The sequence below is a fragment of the Molossus molossus genome, unplaced genomic scaffold, assembly GCF_014108415.1.
Source record: "Molossus molossus isolate mMolMol1 unplaced genomic scaffold, mMolMol1.p scaffold_m16_p_4, whole genome shotgun sequence".
NCBI classification, from domain to species: domain Eukaryota; kingdom Metazoa; phylum Chordata; class Mammalia; order Chiroptera; family Molossidae; genus Molossus; species Molossus molossus.
In genome coordinates, this window is record NW_023425377.1 from 78,464,468 (window position 1) to 78,485,495 (window position 21,028).

The window sequence follows — 21,028 nt, forward strand, 5'->3', positions numbered from 1 at the left end:
AGAGATGGGACAGGGCTTTTGTAAGGTGGAAAGCTTGATACACATGCCACAGTACCACACATGGGGTATAAGGAATGGATACCTAACAGCACAGCACAGGGCACCAGGCTCAGGCCACAGCTGCAGGCACACACACCCACTCACAGAAACGATGTGTTGAAAAGATGACAGACACACCAGGTCAGGGCTAGACAATAAGTTTATACACATCCATATCAGTCCCGGTGCCACATTACACCAGCAGGGCTCCAATTCATTTATAAACATTTCATTTCATCATAGTGCCTGCTCAGGATCCTTAGGGCACAATTAGGATTCCCTGTACAGGCTAACATATTGCGATAATGCTTTATTAAAGGGAAGATTAATACACAGCTTTGGGGAAAATTTTTACAAATATCAGAAAGAATAAATCAAGCATCCTATATACTTTCCAACCCTTGAGGGGGCATATGCGAAGCAGGACAAAGTGCTCTTTACACAGGAATCGTAGGACTTTCAAGTATCTGGGAAGCATCTGAGAAAACCCTAACCATTCTATACACATACACATATACACACACGCACATATACACACACACACACACACCAGCCAGTTGGGGTACTCAAGAGGGGCTGAGTGAGCTGCAGGGTGTGGAGTTCTTGCTTGCGTCCATTCCCATAGGCCTTCCAGCTTCAGGAGTGGATCCACACGGGTCCTGGACCTCTGCAAAGGCAAGAGAGGTAGGGGCTTTAGTGGCTGTACCCCTGTCACTGGAGTCTGAAACAGTTCTGGGAGTTTTCTTAGGGTAACACCTCCCAATCCAACTGTGGTTAGAGAAGGGGCATGGCTGTAGTCACCAGACCCATCCCCCTTTTCTTGACAGATGTCCTCCCTCACTGCCCTCAGCCAGAACCTGTCCCCTCTTCAGCTCATTCAGGAAGAGAGAAATCTGGCCCCGAAGCCTCATGGCAAAGGGGAGGAAACTAGGATACCAAGGCCAAGTGGCTCTGTCAAGGATCACCAGACTTAAGGCTCCCTGAGCCTGGCATCACTGATACCTTCCTTTTCCCTGGCGAAGCTCAGTTCAGAGGCACCTCACTGGTGCCCGGACCCCACCTTCTGGACTCTTCCTCCCTGACACCTCCCATCCACCTCAGCGGCAACGAACATTCAGTTCTTTGGTTTCCTAAATGTAGCTGAGAAAACCAAGTCAGATCCTGGACTGGACCCAACTGCCCACCTCCACGGTTAGACTAGTCCACCAAGTACCTTTCAGAGTCTTAACTCCCATAAAGTACAAAAGAGAGCCAGTGAAAGTGAGGGGGTGTGTACTCTTCCTCCTGCTGACAGCCTGCATGAGGAGGGTTCTGGGGCCATTCTCACCAGCAACATCCGAGATATCCATCATCACACAATCACCATCCTCTTCTTCCTCTTCCTCTGTGTCTGCCTGGAAGCCATCCAGGTCCTCAGCTCCAACCTGAACAGACAAGGGGGCACAAGCCGTCAGCATGGGTGCTTCAGGGCAGATCAATATGTGACCCCTCCCACTACATACATACACACTTCTGACCTCCTTTACCATTTTAGGCAACACTCTGGAGGAGTCCATTTGATAGCGGATGACCAAAGGAAACCTTGGGGAGTTTCCTCCAATGAACCAATTCAGAGCCTCTAAAAACTATCACCATCATATTTACCTTATTACAAAAATAATTTGTGAACTGTTTTTCAATTAGAAAGAATTCCGGTCCTGGCCGGTGTGGCTCAGTGTTGTCATGGGTTCGAAGGACACATACCTGGGTTGCAGGTTCAATCCTCAGCCCCACCCAGGGCATGAGTGGGAGGCAATCAATCAATATGTCTCTCTCACATCGATGTTTTTTTCTCTCTCTCTAAAATAATCTTAAAAAAAAAAAAAAAACCCTCACCCTAGCAGCACTATTTACAATAGCTAAGATCTGGAAACAGCCCAAATGTCCATCAGTAGACAAATGTATAAAAAAGCTGTGGTAAAAGAAACAACCATCAAAATAGAAAGGCAACCCACTGTATGGTAGAACATCATTGCCAATGATACATAAGATAAGGGGTTAATTTCCAAAATATATAGAGTACTCATACAACTCAACAAAAGGAAGACAAAGAACCCCATTAAAAAATGGGCAGAGGAGCTGAATAGACACCTCTCTAAACAGGAAATACAAATGGCCAAAAGACATATGAAGAAATTCTCAACATCACTAATCATCAGAGAGATGCAAATTAAAACAACAATGAGGTATCACCTCACACCTGTCAGAATGGCCGCCATCAACAAACTATCAAACAAGTGTTGGTGAGGGTATGGAGAAAAGGGGACTCTAGTGCACTGCTGGTGGGAATGCAGACTGGTGCAGCCACTATGGAAAACAATATGGTGTTACCTCAAAAAATTAAAAATTGAACTTCCATTTGATCCAGTGATCCCACCTCTAGGAATATACCCTAAGAAGCCTAAAACACCAATCAGAAAGAATATATGTACCCCCATGTTCACAGCAGCACTATTTACAATAGCTAAGATCTGGAAACAGCCCAAGTGTCCATCAGTAGATGAATGGATAAAAAAGCTGTGGTACATATACACAATGGAGTACTATGCAGCTGTAAGAAAGAAAGATGTCTTATCCTTTGAGACGACATGGAAGGACCTGGAAAGTATTATCCTAAGCGAAACAAGCCAAGCAGAAAAAGACAAGTACCACATGATCTCACTTATTTGTGGACTATAATACACATAACAGTCTGAGGAATAGGGTAGACCCAGAAACATGGAAGTAGGGTACAGACTTACAATCCCCAGAAGAAGGGAGGGAGAGGAGAGGGAAGAGATAAACCACAGAACTTATATGCATGTATGCATAACCAATGGACATGAACAACAAAACTGGGGATGGGGCGGGGGGAATGGGGAGGAGGGTGTCAATGGGGTAAAAAAGAAACAAAAATAAAATTAAACATAAAAAAAAAAAGAGAGAGAGAAGGCCAAAGTATGGACAAACTTCTCTCCAATAATAAACAGAAGTGGCTACCATGTGCCAGGAACTCTTAAAAAAAAAAAAAAAAAAAAAAAAAAGCTGTGGTACACATACACGATGGAGTACTATGCAGCTGTAAGAAAGAAAGATCTCTTATCCTTTGAGACGACATGGAGGGACCTGGAAAGTATTATCCTAAGCGAAACAAGCCAAACTGAGAAAGACAAGTATCATATGATCTCACTTATTTGTGGAATATAATGAACATAACAGTCTGAGGAATGGGATAGTCCCAGAGACGTGGAGGTGGGGTACAGACTGACAATCCCCAGAAGAGGGGGTGGTTGGGAGAGATAAACCACAGAACTTATATGCATGTATGCATGAACAATGGACATGGACAACAAAGCTGGGGACAGGGCGGGGGAAGGGGGGAATCAGTGGGGGAAAAAGGAGAAACATCTCTAACAAAAATAAACAAACAAACCCCCTTACCCGAGGATATTTTTCCATTGATTTTTAGACAAGAGTGAAAGGGCGGGGTGGGGGTGGGGGTGGGGAGAGAGACACATCCACTGGTTGCCTCCTATAAAACCCTGACCAGGGCCAGGGATCGAACCTTCAACCCAGATACATGTCCTGACCAGGAACTGAACCTGTGACCTTTCAGACCATGGGCCGATGCTCTAACGGCTGAGCCAAACCAACCAGGGCAACTCTCTCTAAAAGTCAATGGAAAAAATATCCTCGAGTGAGGATTAACAACAGCAACAAAAAAAAATCTGGGTTTCTGCTTTGGTTTGAAAAAGAAATAGATAATGCACACACTTTCTCAGAATTTATTATTTGAAATAAATGACTGAGAGCCCAGTCAGTCAGTGCTTTCTCTGTCCCTTGTACCTTATACTTGACAACTCTCAATTTATGCTTAGACCAGTTTGGCCAGTGAGGGTACCATCTAGATAACTGTGGACAGAAGTCCGGAGGGACAGGGGAGAGAGCAGGAAGGCCTCTACTGGGGCTAGAATTTCCAACTAGATTTCTGGGCCATTTTCATAGGCATTCAGCAGAGGGGACAAAGACAAGGTGGAAAAGTAGTAGGACTGATTTTAAACATCAACTATCCACACAAGTGTGTACTCTCTCTGTACATGAACAAAGGGAAGCAGTAGAGGAGGAAGGAACAGACTTTTCAACAGACAGGCTACTTCTAAAAATACTTAAAAATTCCTCTGCTACAAAAATCTCCATTTGCCTAGAAAAGAGACGACAGAGCAACAAGGTTTGCACATTGGCTTCCTGGCCTAGCCAGCAGACTGGGCTCAAATTTGTGGCATCATCAGTTCCTGGTGTGTACGTTCCACACCAGGGCTACTCAGTGGCTGGAGCATCACTGAGACAGGAATGGTCCCCAGAGCCAAAGCAGCAGCTGCCACCAGAGGATCCTGAGGGTGATTTCTAACAACCTGTTCTAAAGAACTGATTGACTGCCTGGCTGGTGTGGTTCAGTGGGTGAGCGTCGACCCATGCACCAAGAGATCGTTGGTTGGATTCCCAGTCAGGGCACATACCCAGGTTGTGGGCCTGATCCCCAGTGGGGGGCATGCAGGAGGCGGCCAACCGCTATTCTCTCTCATGAATGTTTCTCTCTCTCTCTCTAAAAATCAATAAAGGAAAAAAAAAAAAAAAACATAAAAAACTGATTGACTAAGAAGAGCAAACAACCCAGGTCACAGCTATGAGGATGTGGGGGTGCTCATTTGGATCTGTTAAGCAAAGGAAGAGAGGGATTTCTTCATAGCCTCCCCTAGTCACTGGGCCTTCCAGACAGGAAACAAAAGTATAGAGGAACCACTATCTATAACCCTCCAGACATAGGACAGGCTATAAAATATTTTACAGTGGAAATTTAGGATAATGCCCTGAATCTACTGTGCTGAGCTGTCAGCAGCTTATTGTAATGGGAAAGCTTGTCACCCCACTGTCACTGCTGCATGTGGTGGATGCAGAGATGGAAAAGGGGGAACATGTGAAACGGGCAGGAGTTAGAAAGATATTTAGCAACTGCCAAGAACTACAGCAGTGTAACACCTGTTCTTTTAGTTTTGTTTTGATCATAGATATATTTGACTGGAAAGTGGAATTAGAACCTCTCCCCATTTAAAATAAAACTAAGGCTCACAGATCTGAGTCTCCCTGGTGCCAAAGACACTTGGTGGCAGAGCTGATCTCTCACCCTAGGCTGTTCATCTAACTAGATCATAATACGTTATAAACCTAGGGTTTATGATGATTTTTGAACTCTAAATGAACATTTAAAAATTATCAACAACAGCCCTAGCTGGTTTGGCTCAGCAGTTAGAGTGTCAGCCCATGGACCGAAGGGTCTCAGGTGCGATCCCTGGCCCAGGTCAGGGTAGTGCTGGAGGCGACCAATCGATGTGTCTTTCTCACACTGACGTTTCTCTCTCTCTCTCCCTCCCCCTCCCTCCCTTCCACTCTCTCTGAAAATCAATGGAAAAAAATATCCATGGGTGAGCATTAAAAAAAAAAAAAAAAAATCTTGACAACAAAGCTTAATTCACTTAAGATATTCACACACATTTATAGTTTAGCCTACAACTACTTCTGACGGTGCAGAAATACCAGTCAGCAGCTTTACCAAAATGTAGGAGGAAGCATTCCACCTGCTCCTCCAATCTTCCCTTCTAGAAAGTTGTAACTGTCTCCCACTTTGTGTAGGCCTTCCTCATGCATCCCCCTGGGCCAAGATGGTGGTGGTCAGGTCTCACTTCACAGCCTCTCTTGCAATTCACAGTGGCTGTGCTTAAGCATTTTGGTGAGAAAGATACAGGTGGAATGTGGCTGGGATGGGTGTCCCTTTCCAGCCAAATAAATAGGTTCATCCATCTTCATCCTGCTGGCTGGCCACACACTAAGGAGGAAGCAGGAAAAAGGAGGACCTGGCTACTGGACTGGGATGTTACACGAGCTCAGGACTTGTTGCTAGAGACAAACCCCCAGAACACAGAGGCTCTGTTACCTAAGCCTGGACATAGTCCTGGGGACCCAGGGCTGTTAAGCAGGGTGTCCCAGCTTGAGCATTCCAAGGGGCAGCAGTGAGGCTGCCTGCCCAAAGAACCCCTCCCAGTTTCCTGGAGCCTTTCCAAAGGACTCCCTGAGAAGGGGCTTTAAAATGCAGACTTGAGCCCCCTACCACTTACTGAACTAGGGTTATGAAGGCCAGCATACCCAGATCTCCTAAGGTTTTATTATTATTATTTTTTTAATCCTCACCCGAGGACATTTTTGCATTTATCTTCAGATAGAGCAGGAGAGAGAGAGGGAGAAAGAGAGCGAGAGAGAGAGAGAGACATTGATGTGAGAGAGACACATCGAGTGGTTGCCACCCACATGACCCAACCAGGGCCGGGGACAAACTGCAACCAAGGTACGTGCCCTTAGCGGGAACCGAACCTGGGGCTCTCCGGTCCACAGGCCAACGCTCTAACTGCTGAGCCAAACCAGGCAGGGCTCTCCTAAGGTTTTAACCTCCTCCTGGGCAGTGCTTCTGCAATAGGGAATGGAGTCCGTACCAATTGCATAGGACTGCTGTAGCGTATGTATCATCTGGTGACATGCCCTGTTTCACTGATTCCCAAGCACGCACTTTCTGACCTAGGAGAACACACCCTGACTTAATTTCTTTCCTGGAGGCTCAACTAGTGAATGAAGTTTCTTACCAACGAAATGCAGGAATTCACATAAAGTGCCTAGCATAGTGCCTGGTATATAATGGGCAAAACCACCGTTTTCCATGTAGGGAAACACAGGCTATGAACACAAACAAGGACAACCATGAAAGAAGCGAAGCTCAGGAATACAGCTGTGCCCCCACACAAAACCATGCAGAATTCCACACCACCCCAATGAAACAGACAACAGCACAGAGGTGCCTGAGGGAGGGCTGATGAGGCGGAGGGCTGCGAACACTACTTAGTTCACACAAAGGGTGTCTTCCAGCACTACCCATTTTTAAATCGGGGGTCCCCACCTTGTTTCTACCAGAATAGCCACATAAGGGTTCCTTCTAAGACTGGGTTAACAATAAGATTAACCACAAAAGGTTCTGTGTGGCTCAAACACCTAATGGATCTAATGAAGCCCATTATTTCAGGCAGAGGCCCAGGGAGGAAAGTGTTTGGCGGTCTGGGGCCTGTCTCCTCACCCAGCGGGCTCCCCACGGCACTAAGCTGCAACCACAGGCAGAGCTGTGCACACAAGTGCACATGGACAGCCCTGGGCAGTGTTACACAGTGTTAGAGCATTGGCCCATGCACCAAAGGGTCGCAGGTCCAATCCCTGACCCCTGTTAGGGCACATGCAGGAGGCAACCAATGATGCCTCTCTCTCACATCGATATTTCTCTCTCTTCCCCTCCCTACATCCCTTCCACTCTTTTTTTCTTTATTGATCTCAGAGAGAGGGAGGAGAGAGAAACATCAATGAGAGAGATCATCGATTAGCCACCTCCTACATGGCCCCCATTGGGATTGGGGCCCACAACCTGGGCATGTGCCCTGACCTGGAATCGAATCGGCAACCTCTTGGTGCATGAGTCGACACCAAGTCACTGAGCCACACCAGCCAGGCCCTTCCACACTTAAAAAAAAAAAAATCAATGGAAAAAATATCCTTGGGTGAGGATTAACAACAACTAAAAAAGTACACAAGGACAGCAGCTCTGGAGAGTGACAGTTGACATGATGGTCCTCTTGTGACAATACAAAGGCCAGACAAAATTCCAGGAGCTATTTCTCTTGCCCCCTCGCCTTCATAGTAACTCATGTCAGAGGATCAGAGGGCAGAAGCAGGGAGTAAAAAGGGCGTACACAGTCTCTCCTCTGTCACACTGCTATAGCCTTCAGAGCTCAGCTCCCAGAGCAACACCACCCTCTAAAGAAGGCTCTGGATATGAGCGGGAGACACAGCTCTTATCACACCTTCATTAAGATCTGTAACTGTGAGATGCCCACCTAAAGTGAGGACCCACCCTGGCCGGTTTGGCTCAGTGGTTAGAGCATTGGCCTGCGGTCCAGAGAGACTCAGGTTCGGTTCCCACTAAGAGCAAATACCTCAGTTGCAGTTTGTCCCTGGCCCTGGTTGGGTCATGAGGGAGGCAGCCACTCAATGTGTCCCTTTCACGTCAATGTTTCTCTCTCTCCCCTTCCCACTCTATTTGAACAAAAAGTGGAAAAATGTCCTTGGGTGAGGATAAAAATAAATAAATAAATAAATAAAGTGAGGACCCTAAACTGAGGGAGCCATCAAGCCACAAAAAGATACGGAGGAACCTTAAATGCATATAAGTGAAAAAGCCAACTTGAAAAGCCTACATATTGTTGAGTCCAACAACGTGACATCTGGAAAAAACAAAACTATGGAGATAGTAAAAGGATCAGTGGTTGCCCTGGCTGGTTTAGTTCAATGGCTAGAGTGTTGACCTGTGGACCAAAGGGTCTCAGGTTTGATTCCTGGTCAGGGTCACGTGCCTGGGTTGCAGGTTAGGTCCCTGGCCCCAGTCGGGGTGCATGTGGAAGGCAACCGATCGATGTCTCTCTCTCTCTCTTAATCAATAGAAAAATATCCTTGGGTGAAAAGTAACCAAAAACACCCAAAAGAGCCCTGGCCGGTTTGGGTCAGCAGTTAGAGCATTAGCCCATGGACAAGAGAGTCACGGGTTCGATTCTAGTCATGGGCACGTACCTTGGTTGCAGTTTGTCCCTGGCCCTAGTTGGAGCCGTGCAGGAGGCAGCCAGTCGATGTGTCTCTCTCACATCAATGTTTGTTTCTCCCTCCCTCCCTTCCCACTCTATCTGAAAATAAACAGAAAAATATCCTCAGGTGAGGATTAAAAAAATAAAACAAAACCCCAAGATTAGTGGTTGCCAGAGATTAGGAGGGTGGGAGGATGAATAGGCAGATCAGAGGATTTTTAGGGCAATGAAACAGATCTGTATGACACTGTAATGGTGGATTCATGTCATTACACATTTGTCCAAACCCATAGAATGTACACCAAGAGTGAACCGTAATGTTAATTATGGACTTTGAATGCTAATGATGTGTCAATGTGAGTTCATCAACTCCAACAAGCACAGGGTTCTGGTAGTGGATGTTGATGGGGGAGTAATATGAGCAACCTCTGTACCTTTCCCTCAATTTCAGACAAATTTATTCCCTCAACTTTGCTGTGAATCTAAAACTGCTCTAAAAAACAAACTTTATTAAAAATAGAAAAATTACTTTGGGGGGCCCTTAAGCACTCCACTGCTCACCTGCCCATCATGCCTGCGCTTCTTCATAAACTGGGTGATGCACATGCTTCCTGCTGACTTCCTCTTCAGGGAGATGGGTGTTCCCTGGCTGGGGCCTGCAGCGGGGACGCTGCCACTGTCCTCCTTGGTGGCTGAAGGGACCATGGTGATGTAACTCCACTGGCAGGGCACAGGCAGGTGCTCCTGATCAAAGCTCTTCAGCACTTGCGAGTGGACATACCAGCACATCCTGAAATCAGGTCTCTTCTCATACACTGAGTTCTCGGAAATAATACGCTTGAGCCTGGCCTTGGAGGGGACAGCATTGTCCTCGCCGGTGGTGGGGGTTTGTGGGCGGGAAGAGCCTGGGCTTGGAGGGCTGGCGGAGCTGCTCTCAGGACTGCTAGTGTCCTTGCTGAGCAGTCCTTGGCGGCAGCACTCCTGGAATTCCCGGATGATCACTTTGCTTCCGTTCACATTCCCATGCAGCAGCGGGAGCAACTGGGCCAAGACTGGCAGAGAGAGAGAAGGGGACATAGGTGGGTGTCAGTCATGGGGAGAAAAGCAATAAACACTGTACATGTTTCCTGAACCTGTCACCAAGATTGTGGGACACAATCTGCTTCAAATGGCTTTTTAAGGATAGATTTAAGACACATGAACTTGCTCCAGAAGAGATTCTGTGAAGCCCAAACCTCACAAGGCAGATTCATTCAGATACATTATCATGTCTGACTTTATACACTTGTGTTTCCTTAGTAATGGTCATCATGCTCTCATCTGAGTCACTGGTCACTTCCAGCTCTGAAGAGTGAGGAGGCACAGGAGTTAGAGATGACAGTGAACCTGAGCCAAGCACTGTGGGCTGTGTCTCTGTTGGTAAAACGGGCTAATTAAACTCGATGCCTTGTAATGCTGCTGTGACTATCAGAAAAGGAACAAATGTGCCCAGCAAGTGCTGGCCTTTGTGATTTGTTGAAAGAACTTCTACATTATTAATTCACTTGACTAAAAAGTCTCCTGCCCTCAGCCTTGGACTGACCTGGGCTTTGGAGCAAGTGGGAGCCTGACCCCTTTCCACCCCTGCCCCAAGCCAGCACTCACTGTGCTGGTCCCTCTTCTTTCTCTTCGAGGCCTTGGGTGTCTGTTCCTCCTCGGAGAGGACTGTCTCTAGAAGGCATGCCGTGAACTGCTCTAACACCTTCAGGTCGGCGCTGCCATCCCTGTCTGCCGCCCAGACGCAGCCGATCTTCACGGGCTGGAGCACCCGGAACCGCTTTCCCTTGGCTAAAAACTCATCCCACTCCTTGGCCTTCAGCTTCTGGCGGACCTTGTGGTTCTCGGGGTCGGCACACTCCTTGCAGATGAGAGAGCAGATGCTTACACAGGGTTCCTCCTCCCCTCCTCCCTAGGCTCTGCAGTCCCAGCCTTGGGGACGGTGAAGGAAAGAGCATGTGGGTGCAGTTATTCACAGAGTCAGGGCCAGGACAGAAACATCTTCATGGCTCCCACTGTGTCCTAGTTGTCCCTTTTCTAACATTACAGGAGATGAAACATAGATATTTTTTTCTAGATTAAATGGTAACTGGCACATTTGGTGTTTTAGAAGCATCTATCTTGTCTGATTCTGACTGATAAGTCACAAGTATTCAAGAGGCCTCTCATCTCCACTCTTGATTTTCAGGTTAACAATGTTATCTCGGGAGCTGTTGAATTAACTAGAAATCACATGCCCAGTTTAGCCACTGGGCCGGGCATCTCCCACACCAGATGATACCACTAAGACTGATGTGCTTATGGGTATGAGACACCAGCCTGCCTCATTGGCCAGAAATGTATACAGGACACATGCCCGTCAAATCTGACTGAGAGAAAATCATTCCCAAGTGTATCATACCTATCACTGTTTCTCCACTATCCCAACACCACAATTGACAGGCCTTTGGAACCCTAAAAATGGCTTACTCAAAAGTGCAACGTTTGTGGCAAAATTTAAAATGTTGCTGTTGGTGGTGGTGGAGTAAACTCCAAGGCAAATGGAGGAACATTCTGGAGAGAGAGAAACGTCTGTATTTTACATGGGGTGGTTGTTTCACAAATGTTGCCAATTATTAAAACGCAAACTAATTAAAATCTATGTTAATTACACTTCAGCTAAACAAATGTTTAAAAAAAAAGTTTGATGAGCTGACCCATGAACCAGTCACTTTCTGAAACGAGTTTCTTCTCACACCCTCCCATGATTGTGAATTTTCTCTCACCTTTGCAAATTCTCCCACCCTTTCAGACAAACTCCAGCTCAAGGCCTAGAATTCCCACAAACAACCACACATTGGGGCTCACCTTCATGGCTATGAAGAATGAGATACCTGTGGGATCGGCCATGGATGGGCTGGGACCCATCGGCACAGTCCCCAGGTCAGCAGCCACCTAGTTCCGGCCCCTAACTGAGCTTGTCTCTTAGCTGGTCACCTCCTCGTGCACCTACTCACCTCAGTCACTCCCTCATCCTCAGATAGGTACCCATGGGGCACAAAAAAACCATCATCATCATCTTCATCTTCTCCTACTTCATCGTCATCATCCTCAAAAAAAAAAAAAAAAAAGTATGTTCAGATGTGGACACAGAATACATGCTGCATTAAAAATTTAAACCTGACCCTGGCCAGTTTTTCTCAGTGGTTAGAGCATCAGCCTGCAGACCAAAGAGTTGCAGATACAATTCCAGTCAAGGGCACATACCTCAGTTGCAGTTTGTCCCCAGCCCTGGTCAAGGTTGTGCAGAAGGCAACCAGTCGATGTGTCCCTCTCATGTAGATGTCTCTCTTTCTGCCTCCCTCCCACTCTATCTAAAGATAAAATAAAAAAATATCCTCGGGTGAGAATTGAAAAAAAAAAAAATTTAAATCTGTGTATGTCTAAGGAAGGAAAAAAAGCCATCTACCGATCTGTTGTTCCTAGACACTATGAGGATCAACCCAAACCCCATGAACGAATCCCATTATATTGCAGTGTGTGTGGTGGGGGATGGTGGTGAGGGCCAGGCAGAATGCAAACAAGTAAAGTTGCTCAGTAAGGCAAAAGGGAGTAGTGAGGACCTGGGTGAACCAGACTGTGGGTGTGCTCCATCTATAAAGTGTGACAATGCTCGGTAACAACCCGCTACTGCCAAGTGGGCACGTTAGTGTTGCCAAATAAGGTATTTCAAGAGAAGTTGTGAATCCAGATGTGAACCATTGGCCAACATTTTTAGACAACTCTGCAGGTGACACAGAAACTGTATAAATGAATCCAGCCTAGGGCTGCTGCAGTCCTCTGATGGAAGCTGCGATCATTCCAGGTCTACACTCACCCCTTCACTGTGAGACAGAGACTCTCCTGGCTCCTCCTCTTCCCATTCATCATCACTGTCCACCTCGTAGTCCAGGAGCTTCTGGGAAAACAGACATGAAGTGCGTCATTGCCATCTCTTAGGGTTGGGAGGAAAAGGCAGAGCAGATAAGCTAGAATACTTACAGAATGAATGCAAACAGTGTCAAGGCAAACTGAGGAAACATGTAAAGATAGGAGGGTCTAGACCACTGGCACTTCTGCTTGCATGCTCACCCTGTCTTGGGCCCAGGGGTCCCTTGGATGGATGACTGTTGTTGTCTTATTCCACGTCCCCCAATATGCTGGTCGGTGATTCTCAGAAAACTGCAGGAGCTTCATCCTACCAAACCTCTTCCTCTCAGGAACACCATCTGCTTTGCTGCTTTCCACAATCACCATGTCACTGAGAAGTAAGATACTGCGCTCAGTTATGTGCGTCCCCGGCAACGCGGTCACCCAGTCTTCCCAGGGAAGCAAGCCACCTACAGTCTACAAAGGCAGGTAACCAGCCCTGGCTGGTTTGGCTCAGCAGTTAGAGTGTCAGCCTGCGGTCCAGAGAGACCCGGGTTCGGTTCCCGCTAGGGGCATGTACCTTGGTTGCAGTTTGTCCCCCGCCCTGGTTGGGTCGTGCAGGTGGCAACCACTCAATATGTCCCTTTCACGTCAATGTTTCTCTCTCTCCCTCCCACTTTATCTGAACAAAATAATAAAAAATGTCCTCGGGTGGATTAAAAAAAAAGGTAGATAACTATTAAGCAGCAGCACCACCTGCTCCTGAAGAAGGCTAAGGAACATTTACTCCAGAGACACAAAGCAAGGATGAGGGAGAAACAGAAGTGCCACCACACTGCTGCCCCATGGCATGTCCGAGAGCAGGGTCATTGAGAGAGTAAGTGAATCAGCAAGAACAAGGGGAGTACCCCTCCAGGGAGGCCAACATGGAAATGGATCCCTCCCAGAAAAAAATGGGACGCTGGGACAGGCAGTCTGCACTCCAAAAGCACACCAGAGAGATTTTGGAGGCCCACAGGAATCCAGGAAAGGTCAGACAAAGCACTGAAGTTAGGGCCTGAGACCTGGAAGGGAGACGACTGGCCCAAGGCCACAATGGGTCAGCAGTGGACCAGAATCCAGAGCTTCACCAACTATGCTCTGACTTCACCAATGAGCAAAGGGCGGTCTTCCCGGTCACTAACCTGTTAAAAATGTCCTCATTCCGGTTAGAAACCACAGTGGGTCCGGACCTGAGGGGCCGCCGACCTTTTAGATCTTTCAGGAAGGAGAAGTCACCACTCTGTTGCTGTAGGAGCTGGTCTAACTGATCACAGAGGTCTTGGTCAAAGGTGGTCCGACAGCGAGGGGCAAGGACCATGTTCTCTTTAATTTCAAAAGGGGCAAACTTCCCACAGGAGCCGGCAAGGGTCTGAAATGGAGAGAGGTGATGGCACACCTGGGTTAGATGCCACTCAACAGAGGCACGAATGAGCACAGCATGTTGCATTTTAGATTCATCCAGGCGATTAAGTCAAAGGAGAGATATTGTGTGATTACATTACCACGAGTTTCTGGAACAGGCAAAATTACAGGGACAGAGCAGTGGTGGTCAGGGACTGGTAGGAAAAGGAGGAAACCAGCTACATGGGAACCATCAGGAATAGTGGAAACACTGCCAAAACTCATTCAACAGTACACCTGGAAATGGCAAATTTTACAGTAAATTATACCTCAATAAATATGACTTTTTCTTTTTTTTGTTAATCCTCATCTGAGGACATTTTTTCCATTGACTTTTAGAAAGAGCAGAAGAGAGAAAGGGAAGGAGAGAAACATCGATGTGAGACAGACACATCTACTGGTTGCCTCCATGCACCCCAACTGGGCTGGGGTTGAACTTGCAACCCAGGTACATGCCCTTGACTGAGAATCAAACCCGCCAACCCTTGGTTTGCGGGCCAATACTCTAACCACTGAGCCAAACCGGCCAGGGCTCTAACTTTTCTTTAAAAAAAACACACACAAAAAAAAACAGTGAAACCTGAGCTCTGAGGTGAGGAAACCAAGATCTGGAGAGTGACCAGCTTACTGATAGCCACAACCATGACGATACAAGATGAACTTCAACACAGGGCCAATTTCAACACTAAAGGCGGACATAAACCTGAAACACTGATGTCTGTGTCCTAAGAACCACCACTGTAAATTCTGGGAGGTTTGAGTTCCCTGCTCAGGCTCCTTCAGCGTCTTTAATGTCTGTGTCAGTGGGTCCCAAAACTGGCAGCACATGAGGGCATGGGATGTCAGAAGGACAGTCAACATCTATGAAATTCGACGTAAAAGCCAGCATTTCACCTCAGCAAGGAAAGAAGAGCTGGGGCCAGTAGCCCACATCAGGGCTCCACAACGGGGTAAACCAGGGACTGTCAGAAAATCTGACACCCATAGCAGGCCTGTGGTGTTCTCTAAAGCTCCCTGGCGATGCCATATGCATCCGAGGCCAAGAACCAGCTGACTGTTCTCACTAATGAGCAGGTACTGGGAACACTGGGCATCCATATGGGAAAAAGGGCCATGCCCCACGCCACAGGCATAGAGAATTCAGCTAGGCTAAAAAATTAGACATAAAAAAAAACAAAACCTGCTCTTTCTGCCGCCATCTTGGTTCCACGTTCACTGCACAAAATGCCCGGTGAAGCCACAGAAACTGTCCCTGCTACAGAGCAAGAGCTGCCACAGCCCCAGGCTGAGACAGGATCTGGAACAGAGTTTGACAGTGATGAATCAGTACCAGAGTTCAAGGAACAAGATTCCACACAGGCAACCATGCAATAAGTCCAGCTGGCGGCGGCAGCTGAAATCAATGAAGAACTAGTCAGTAAAACACAACAGAGCCAGAGTGAAAAGAAGGCACGAAAGGCTATGTCCAAACTGGGTCTTCGACAGGTTACAGGGGTTATACTAGGGTCACTATCCAGAAATCGAAGAACATCCTCTTTGTCATCACAAAACCAGATGTCTACAAGAACCCAACTTCAGATGTCTACATAGTTTTTGGGGAAGCCAAGATCGAGGATTTATCTCAGCAAGCACAGCTAGCAGTTGCTGAGAAATTCAAAGTTCAAGGTGAAGCTGTCTCAAACATTCAAGAAAATACACAGACTCCAACTGTACAAGAGGAGAGTGAAGAGGAGGAGGTTGATGAAACAGGCGTGGAAGTTAAGGACATAGAATTGGTCATGTCACAAGCAAATGTGTCGAGAGCAAAGGCAGTCCGAGCCCTGAAGAACCATAGTAATGATATTGTAAATGCTATTATGGAATTAACGATGTAACCACCTAAAAAGGACAACCTCTTTGTGTGTGTGTGTGTTTCTAGAGAGTTACTGCAGCTTGGTTTGAAATTTGTACTGTTTCTATCATTAATAAAGTTATGACTTCTTGTGGGATGAAAAAAACAAAAAAAACAACAAAACCTAAAACCAAAACAAATAAGCTGCGCCCCCCCAAATTAGAATGCATCTACTATTATAGGGTAGCTAAGACTTTCCAACCAAAAGCCAATTACCATAAAAGAATAAAAACACTGACATTAAAACAAAAAATTAGCCTGGCCGGTGTGGCTCAGTGGTTAAGCGTTGACCCATGCACCAAGAGATCGCTGGTTCGACTCCCGGTCAGGGCACATGCCCAGATTGTGGGCTAAACGCCCAGTGGGGGGCATGCGGGAGGCAGCCAATCGATGTTCTCTTTCATTGATGTTTCTCTCTCTCTCTAAAATTAAATAAAAACAAATTTAAAAAAACAAAAACAAGCGCCCTGGCTGGTTTGGCTCAGCGGTTAGAGCGTCGGCCTGCGGTCCAGAGAGACCCGGGTTTGGTTTCTGCTAAGGGCACGTACCTCGGTTGCAGTTTGTCCCCAGCCCTGTTTGGGTTGTGTGGGTGGCGGCCACTTGATGTGCCCCTTTCACGTTGATGTTTCTCTTTCTCTCTCTGTCCCTCCCACTCTATCTGAACAAAAAATGGAAAAATGTCCTCGGGTGAGGATAAGGAAAAAAAAAAACCAAGAAATTACAACAAAAGACACCATACAAGTTGAAAGACTAAAATATTTGTGGTGTATATCACCAAGGACAAAAATCCTGGTTATATAAATAACTCCTAGAGATCAGGGCAAAAAGCCAAACCTGTAAAGAAATAAAATGGCAAACAAACTAAAAAAGATGCTCAACTACACTAGACATCATGGAAAAATGTAAAGTGAAACAAAAATATCAGTTTTTTACCTATCAGTTGGCTAAGTTAAAAGAAAAGTCATGCCCTGGCCGGCATGGCTCACTTGCTTGGGTGTTGTCCCATGTACCAAAAGATTGCCAGTTCGATTCTTGGTCGGGACACATACCCAGGTTGCAGGTTCAGTCGCCAGTCGAGGTGTTTACAGGAGGCAGCCAATTGATGTTTCTCTCCCTCCCACCCTCCTTCTCTAAAATCAATAAAAAACATATTTAAAAAGAAAAAAAGAAAAGTGATCATATCCAGTACTAGTGGCAGGTAGGGAAGATTGTATTTTTGTTTGTTTGGGGGAATGTATTTTTGTTTGTTTTGTTTGTTTGGGAGGGCACTTGGACAGTAACTAATATAATCTCGCTAAAGTGTGTACCCTTGGACCTAGCAGCAAGCCTACCTCCGGGTGGTTGTCCTAAAGAAAGGCACCCAAGCCCTGGCCGGTTTGGCTCAGCGGTTAGAGCGTCGGCCTGCGGTCCTGAGAGACCCGGGTTCGGTTCCCGCTAAGGGCACGTACCTCGGTTGCGGTTTGTCCCCGGCCCTGGTCGGTTGTGCGGGTGGCAGCCACTCGATGTGTCCCTTTCACGTCGATGTTTCTCTCTCTCTCTCTCTCTGTTCCTCTCTCTCCCTCCCACTCTACCTGAACAAAAAATGGAAAAATGTCCTCGGGTGAGGACCAAAAAAAAAAAAAAAAAAGAAAGGCACCCAAGCAAAGAGGCAAGTGAGTGACATTCACAGCACGAAGGACCGAGATCAACAGGAGAATGGATCTATACATTGTGATACCATGCACATTATGAAACATTATGCAGCAACAAAAAAGATTAAAGTAGCTCTGGCTTGTTTGGCTCAGCAGTTAGAGCGTCAGCCCATGGACCAAAGAGTCAAGGGCACATACCTCGGTTGCAGTTTGGTCCCTGGCCCTGGTCAGGGTTGAGAGGGAGTCAACCAATCGATGTGTCTCTCTCAGGTCAATATCTCACTCTCTCCCCCTCCCACTCTATTTGAAGATAAATGGAAAAGTATCCTCAAATGAAAAAAAAAAAAGATTGTAGTAGACCAAAATGAGCCGACCAGGCAAGAATCCAAGTTACAGCAATGCAAACAAAGCAGTAACATCATAAATTCAGAGTTATCCTGATTTATGTGTATACAAATACACAAATATAAAAAGGGATCTACATGCAAAAAGATCTGAAAGGACACCCTTACACTGAAGGAGATGGATTACCTCTGGAGCATGGAGGATGGAAGGAAGGGGGTCCCCTGGGATCTGCACAAGCAGATGCTAGTTCAGAGGGTGACTGGATGCTAGACTGGGAAAGTGGAATTCTAGGCTCTTGTTTTATGCTTAATCTTGCTTCCCCCTCTTGTGCATAAAATCCTGAGGGTAAGGACTAGATCTTCTTTTATACCTTTTCACACAGCTCCTCACACAAAACTGTTCACGAAGCAATTCCTAAAAAGGTCCACTTTTTGCCTTTTCAAGGACATAGCAAGAACCTCCAGGTTCTATCAGAAATAGAAACTCCCTGTGTAAGTGAAGGCCCCTGGTCAGAAGACACCCTTTTATTTTTCCAAAGGGAAGAGCCTGACAGACAAAAAGCAAGGCCAAATAAAACTGCTGCTCACCTTGGGGGCCTGTGGAGTCTTTGGTTTCTGGAAGAACCTCGTGATTTCTGCTTTCTCTGCTTTAATGCGCTGCAATTTAATAGAAGATGAGGAAATGAAAAAAATGGTGTGTGTTTTCAAACACGCAAAGGCCCCTAGAACTTAAAGCCCAAGCATTTTTTCATTGAAAGCATTATTTTGATGTTAACTCTCAAAACCCATCAACTCCCACCTGGGACCCAAGCAAATTCAAAGGATGAGGCTCTTGTGGACCGAAGGGCTAGGGCATTAAGCCAGCAGGCACATGACATGTCAGCAAGACAACAAGCTATAGGAGCACATGTACACACACATGCCAGTCCCTGTAGGACCACTGGGCATCCCATGACCTAGGGAACATGGGCAACAATAGGCAAAAACCCCGTTTATGACAATTCCAGGGTCCATTTCTCCAACAGATTGGAATATGGAGGTTCTAGGAGGATGTCTACCTTTTCTTCTTCTCTCAACCGTTTCTCCTCTTCCTTTTTCCTCTTCTCCTCCAGCTTAGCCCTGTGGGACATGAAATTTAGTTTCAGCCAACCAGAGCCCAGTGCACACAAAGCCTGTGTTCCCACATAAGAACCCAAGAGTCAGTTAGGGGTCTACACAGATGTCCCTGGAAGACAGAGGCAGGAGAGGGGAAGAGGGCAACAGGACAGAGGTTCTTTCATCCCTTCCTTGGGGAAGATACAGAAAGGGAGGGAAGGGGGCAGAGGCCTGTCCCAAGTGCTCAGGCTGCCCTGAAGAGGACACTCACTCCAGGGCCTCCTGCCGCTCCTTACGCCGCTCCTCCTTGAGCCGCTGCTTCTCTGCCTTCTCCTTTTCTTCCTTCTCCCTTTTTTCACGCCTCTCCTTCTCCTTCAGCTCCTTCTCTTCCTCCCTCCTCTTTCTGGCTTCTTCTTTGGCCCGCTTGGCCTCCTCCTTCAGCTTCTCCTTTTCCTCTTTTTCAGCCCGTAACTTTAGCTGCTTGCCCAAACGCTCCTTATCCTGCAGTCAAGAGACAATTCAACAGCTGTGTCCCCCGAAGAACTCCCAGGAAAGGTCAGGTCAGCATCATGGGGATGATGAGTTCAAACAGAAAGGGGAAGAATGAAGGAACTGGCTCTAGAAGCCTGATGGTTAACATCCTTACATGGAAGTGCTTTTTTCCATCACATTTCCTTCTGTTGTGAAAACTAACTTTTGTCATAAGACCTTATGGGCCATTCAAAATAAGATTCAGTTAAAATACCTTCTTCATATGTGAAGCAGAGTTAATTTTTTACTTAATTTAAAAAGGTTAAATAAGTACCCCTGGGCTGCATATGCAGGATGCCTGCTATTCATTTGAGTTCCAGTGATTTAATGAGAAATCTGTGATAAAACCCTGGCCAGGTAGGTCAGTTGGTGAGAGCGTCTGCCCAATACACCAAGGTTGCAGGTTCGATCCCCGGTCAGGGCACATACAAGAATCAACCAATGAATGCATAAATAAGTGGAAAACAAATCGATGTTTTGCTCTTTCTAACCCCCCCCCGAATCAATCAATACTTTTTTTTTTAAATGTGGTAAAATAAAGACACGGAAACACTGACAGGTTTTACCTCCTTGCCTTTATAACAAAAGCATTTTTCTTCCATACCCCCCAATACCATACCAGATGACAAGGTTTGCTTTATTTCTTTTTTCTCTATTGGTTTTAGAGAGAGGAAGGGAGGGAGAGAGAGATATAGAAACATAGATGAGAGAGAACATCAATTGGCCACCTCCTACATGCTCCCCATTGGGGATTTGGCCCACAACCCGGGCATGTACCCTGACTGGGAATTGAACTGGAGACTTCTTGGTGTATGGATCGGTGCTCAACCACTGAGCCACATCAGCCAGGCTACTTTATTTCTTTTAAAATAGATGACTGGATGAGGCAAGGATAGGGAACCTGATAGGTAGAGTCTTAAAACAATGGCAAATAGATGAGAACACATAAAAAATAAAAGAAAAAAATTATTTTTAATCTTTAAAACAATTTCCCAGAATCTCAAAAGGATAAATGTGAAGAATGGACAAAGAGCAATTCGCATTACTAAGGAGAAAATAGCTAGTGTCTTTGAAATTTGTTAAAGTGGTAATGCCTTGTTTTAACACATCAATACCTCCTTCCAAAGAACTGGCATGTGGCCTGAGACACTGAGTTATTACAGAATCTTGAATTCATGTGACCGAAAACAGAAAGCCTTTAACAAAGCACAGGGCAAGTTTCAAAGACCATTACATTACCACCAAAGATGGTCTTCCCAAGGTGAGGAGCCTGACAACTCCTCTTTGGGTCTGGGTGCATGATTAGGCCTTGTCTCTAGAGAATATTCTACCCTCTGCCCTGATAACCCTTTGGTTGCTTTTTTTTCCTTCTCTTAAATCCTCACCCGA

General features: G+C 46.3%; 1 protein-coding gene and 1 pseudogene across 2 annotated transcripts in view; one reads left to right on the forward strand and one right to left on the reverse strand.

The window, feature by feature from the left end:
• Nucleotides 1–193: 193 nt before the first annotated feature.
• CHAF1A (chromatin assembly factor 1 subunit A) overlaps nt 194–21,028 on the reverse strand; it is a 34,434-nt gene continuing 13,599 nt past the window's right edge. The window contains exons 5-15 of one of the 2 annotated variants that reach the window (XM_036241171.1): nt 19,380–19,609; nt 19,072–19,132; nt 18,602–18,670; nt 13,889–14,115; nt 12,927–13,095; nt 12,673–12,750; nt 11,813–11,905; nt 10,425–10,677; nt 9,342–9,832; nt 1,367–1,463; nt 194–706 (exon numbers count right to left, since the gene is read on the reverse strand). In XM_036241171.1, coding sequence (XP_036097064.1) covers nt 606–706; nt 1,367–1,463; nt 9,342–9,832; nt 10,425–10,677; nt 11,813–11,905; nt 12,673–12,750; nt 12,927–13,095; nt 13,889–14,115; nt 18,602–18,670; nt 19,072–19,132; nt 19,380–19,609 — 1,869 coding nt within the window. In that variant the 3' untranslated portion in view covers nt 194–605. Of the gene's footprint in view, nt 707–1,366; nt 1,464–9,341; nt 9,833–10,424; nt 10,678–11,812; nt 11,906–12,672; nt 12,754–12,926; nt 13,096–13,888; nt 14,116–18,601; nt 18,671–19,071; nt 19,133–19,379; nt 19,610–21,028 lie in introns of both variants that reach the window. The other variant, XM_036241170.1, reaches the window with a different exon arrangement.
• On the forward strand, nt 15,347–16,036 carry LOC118615895 (annotated as a pseudogene).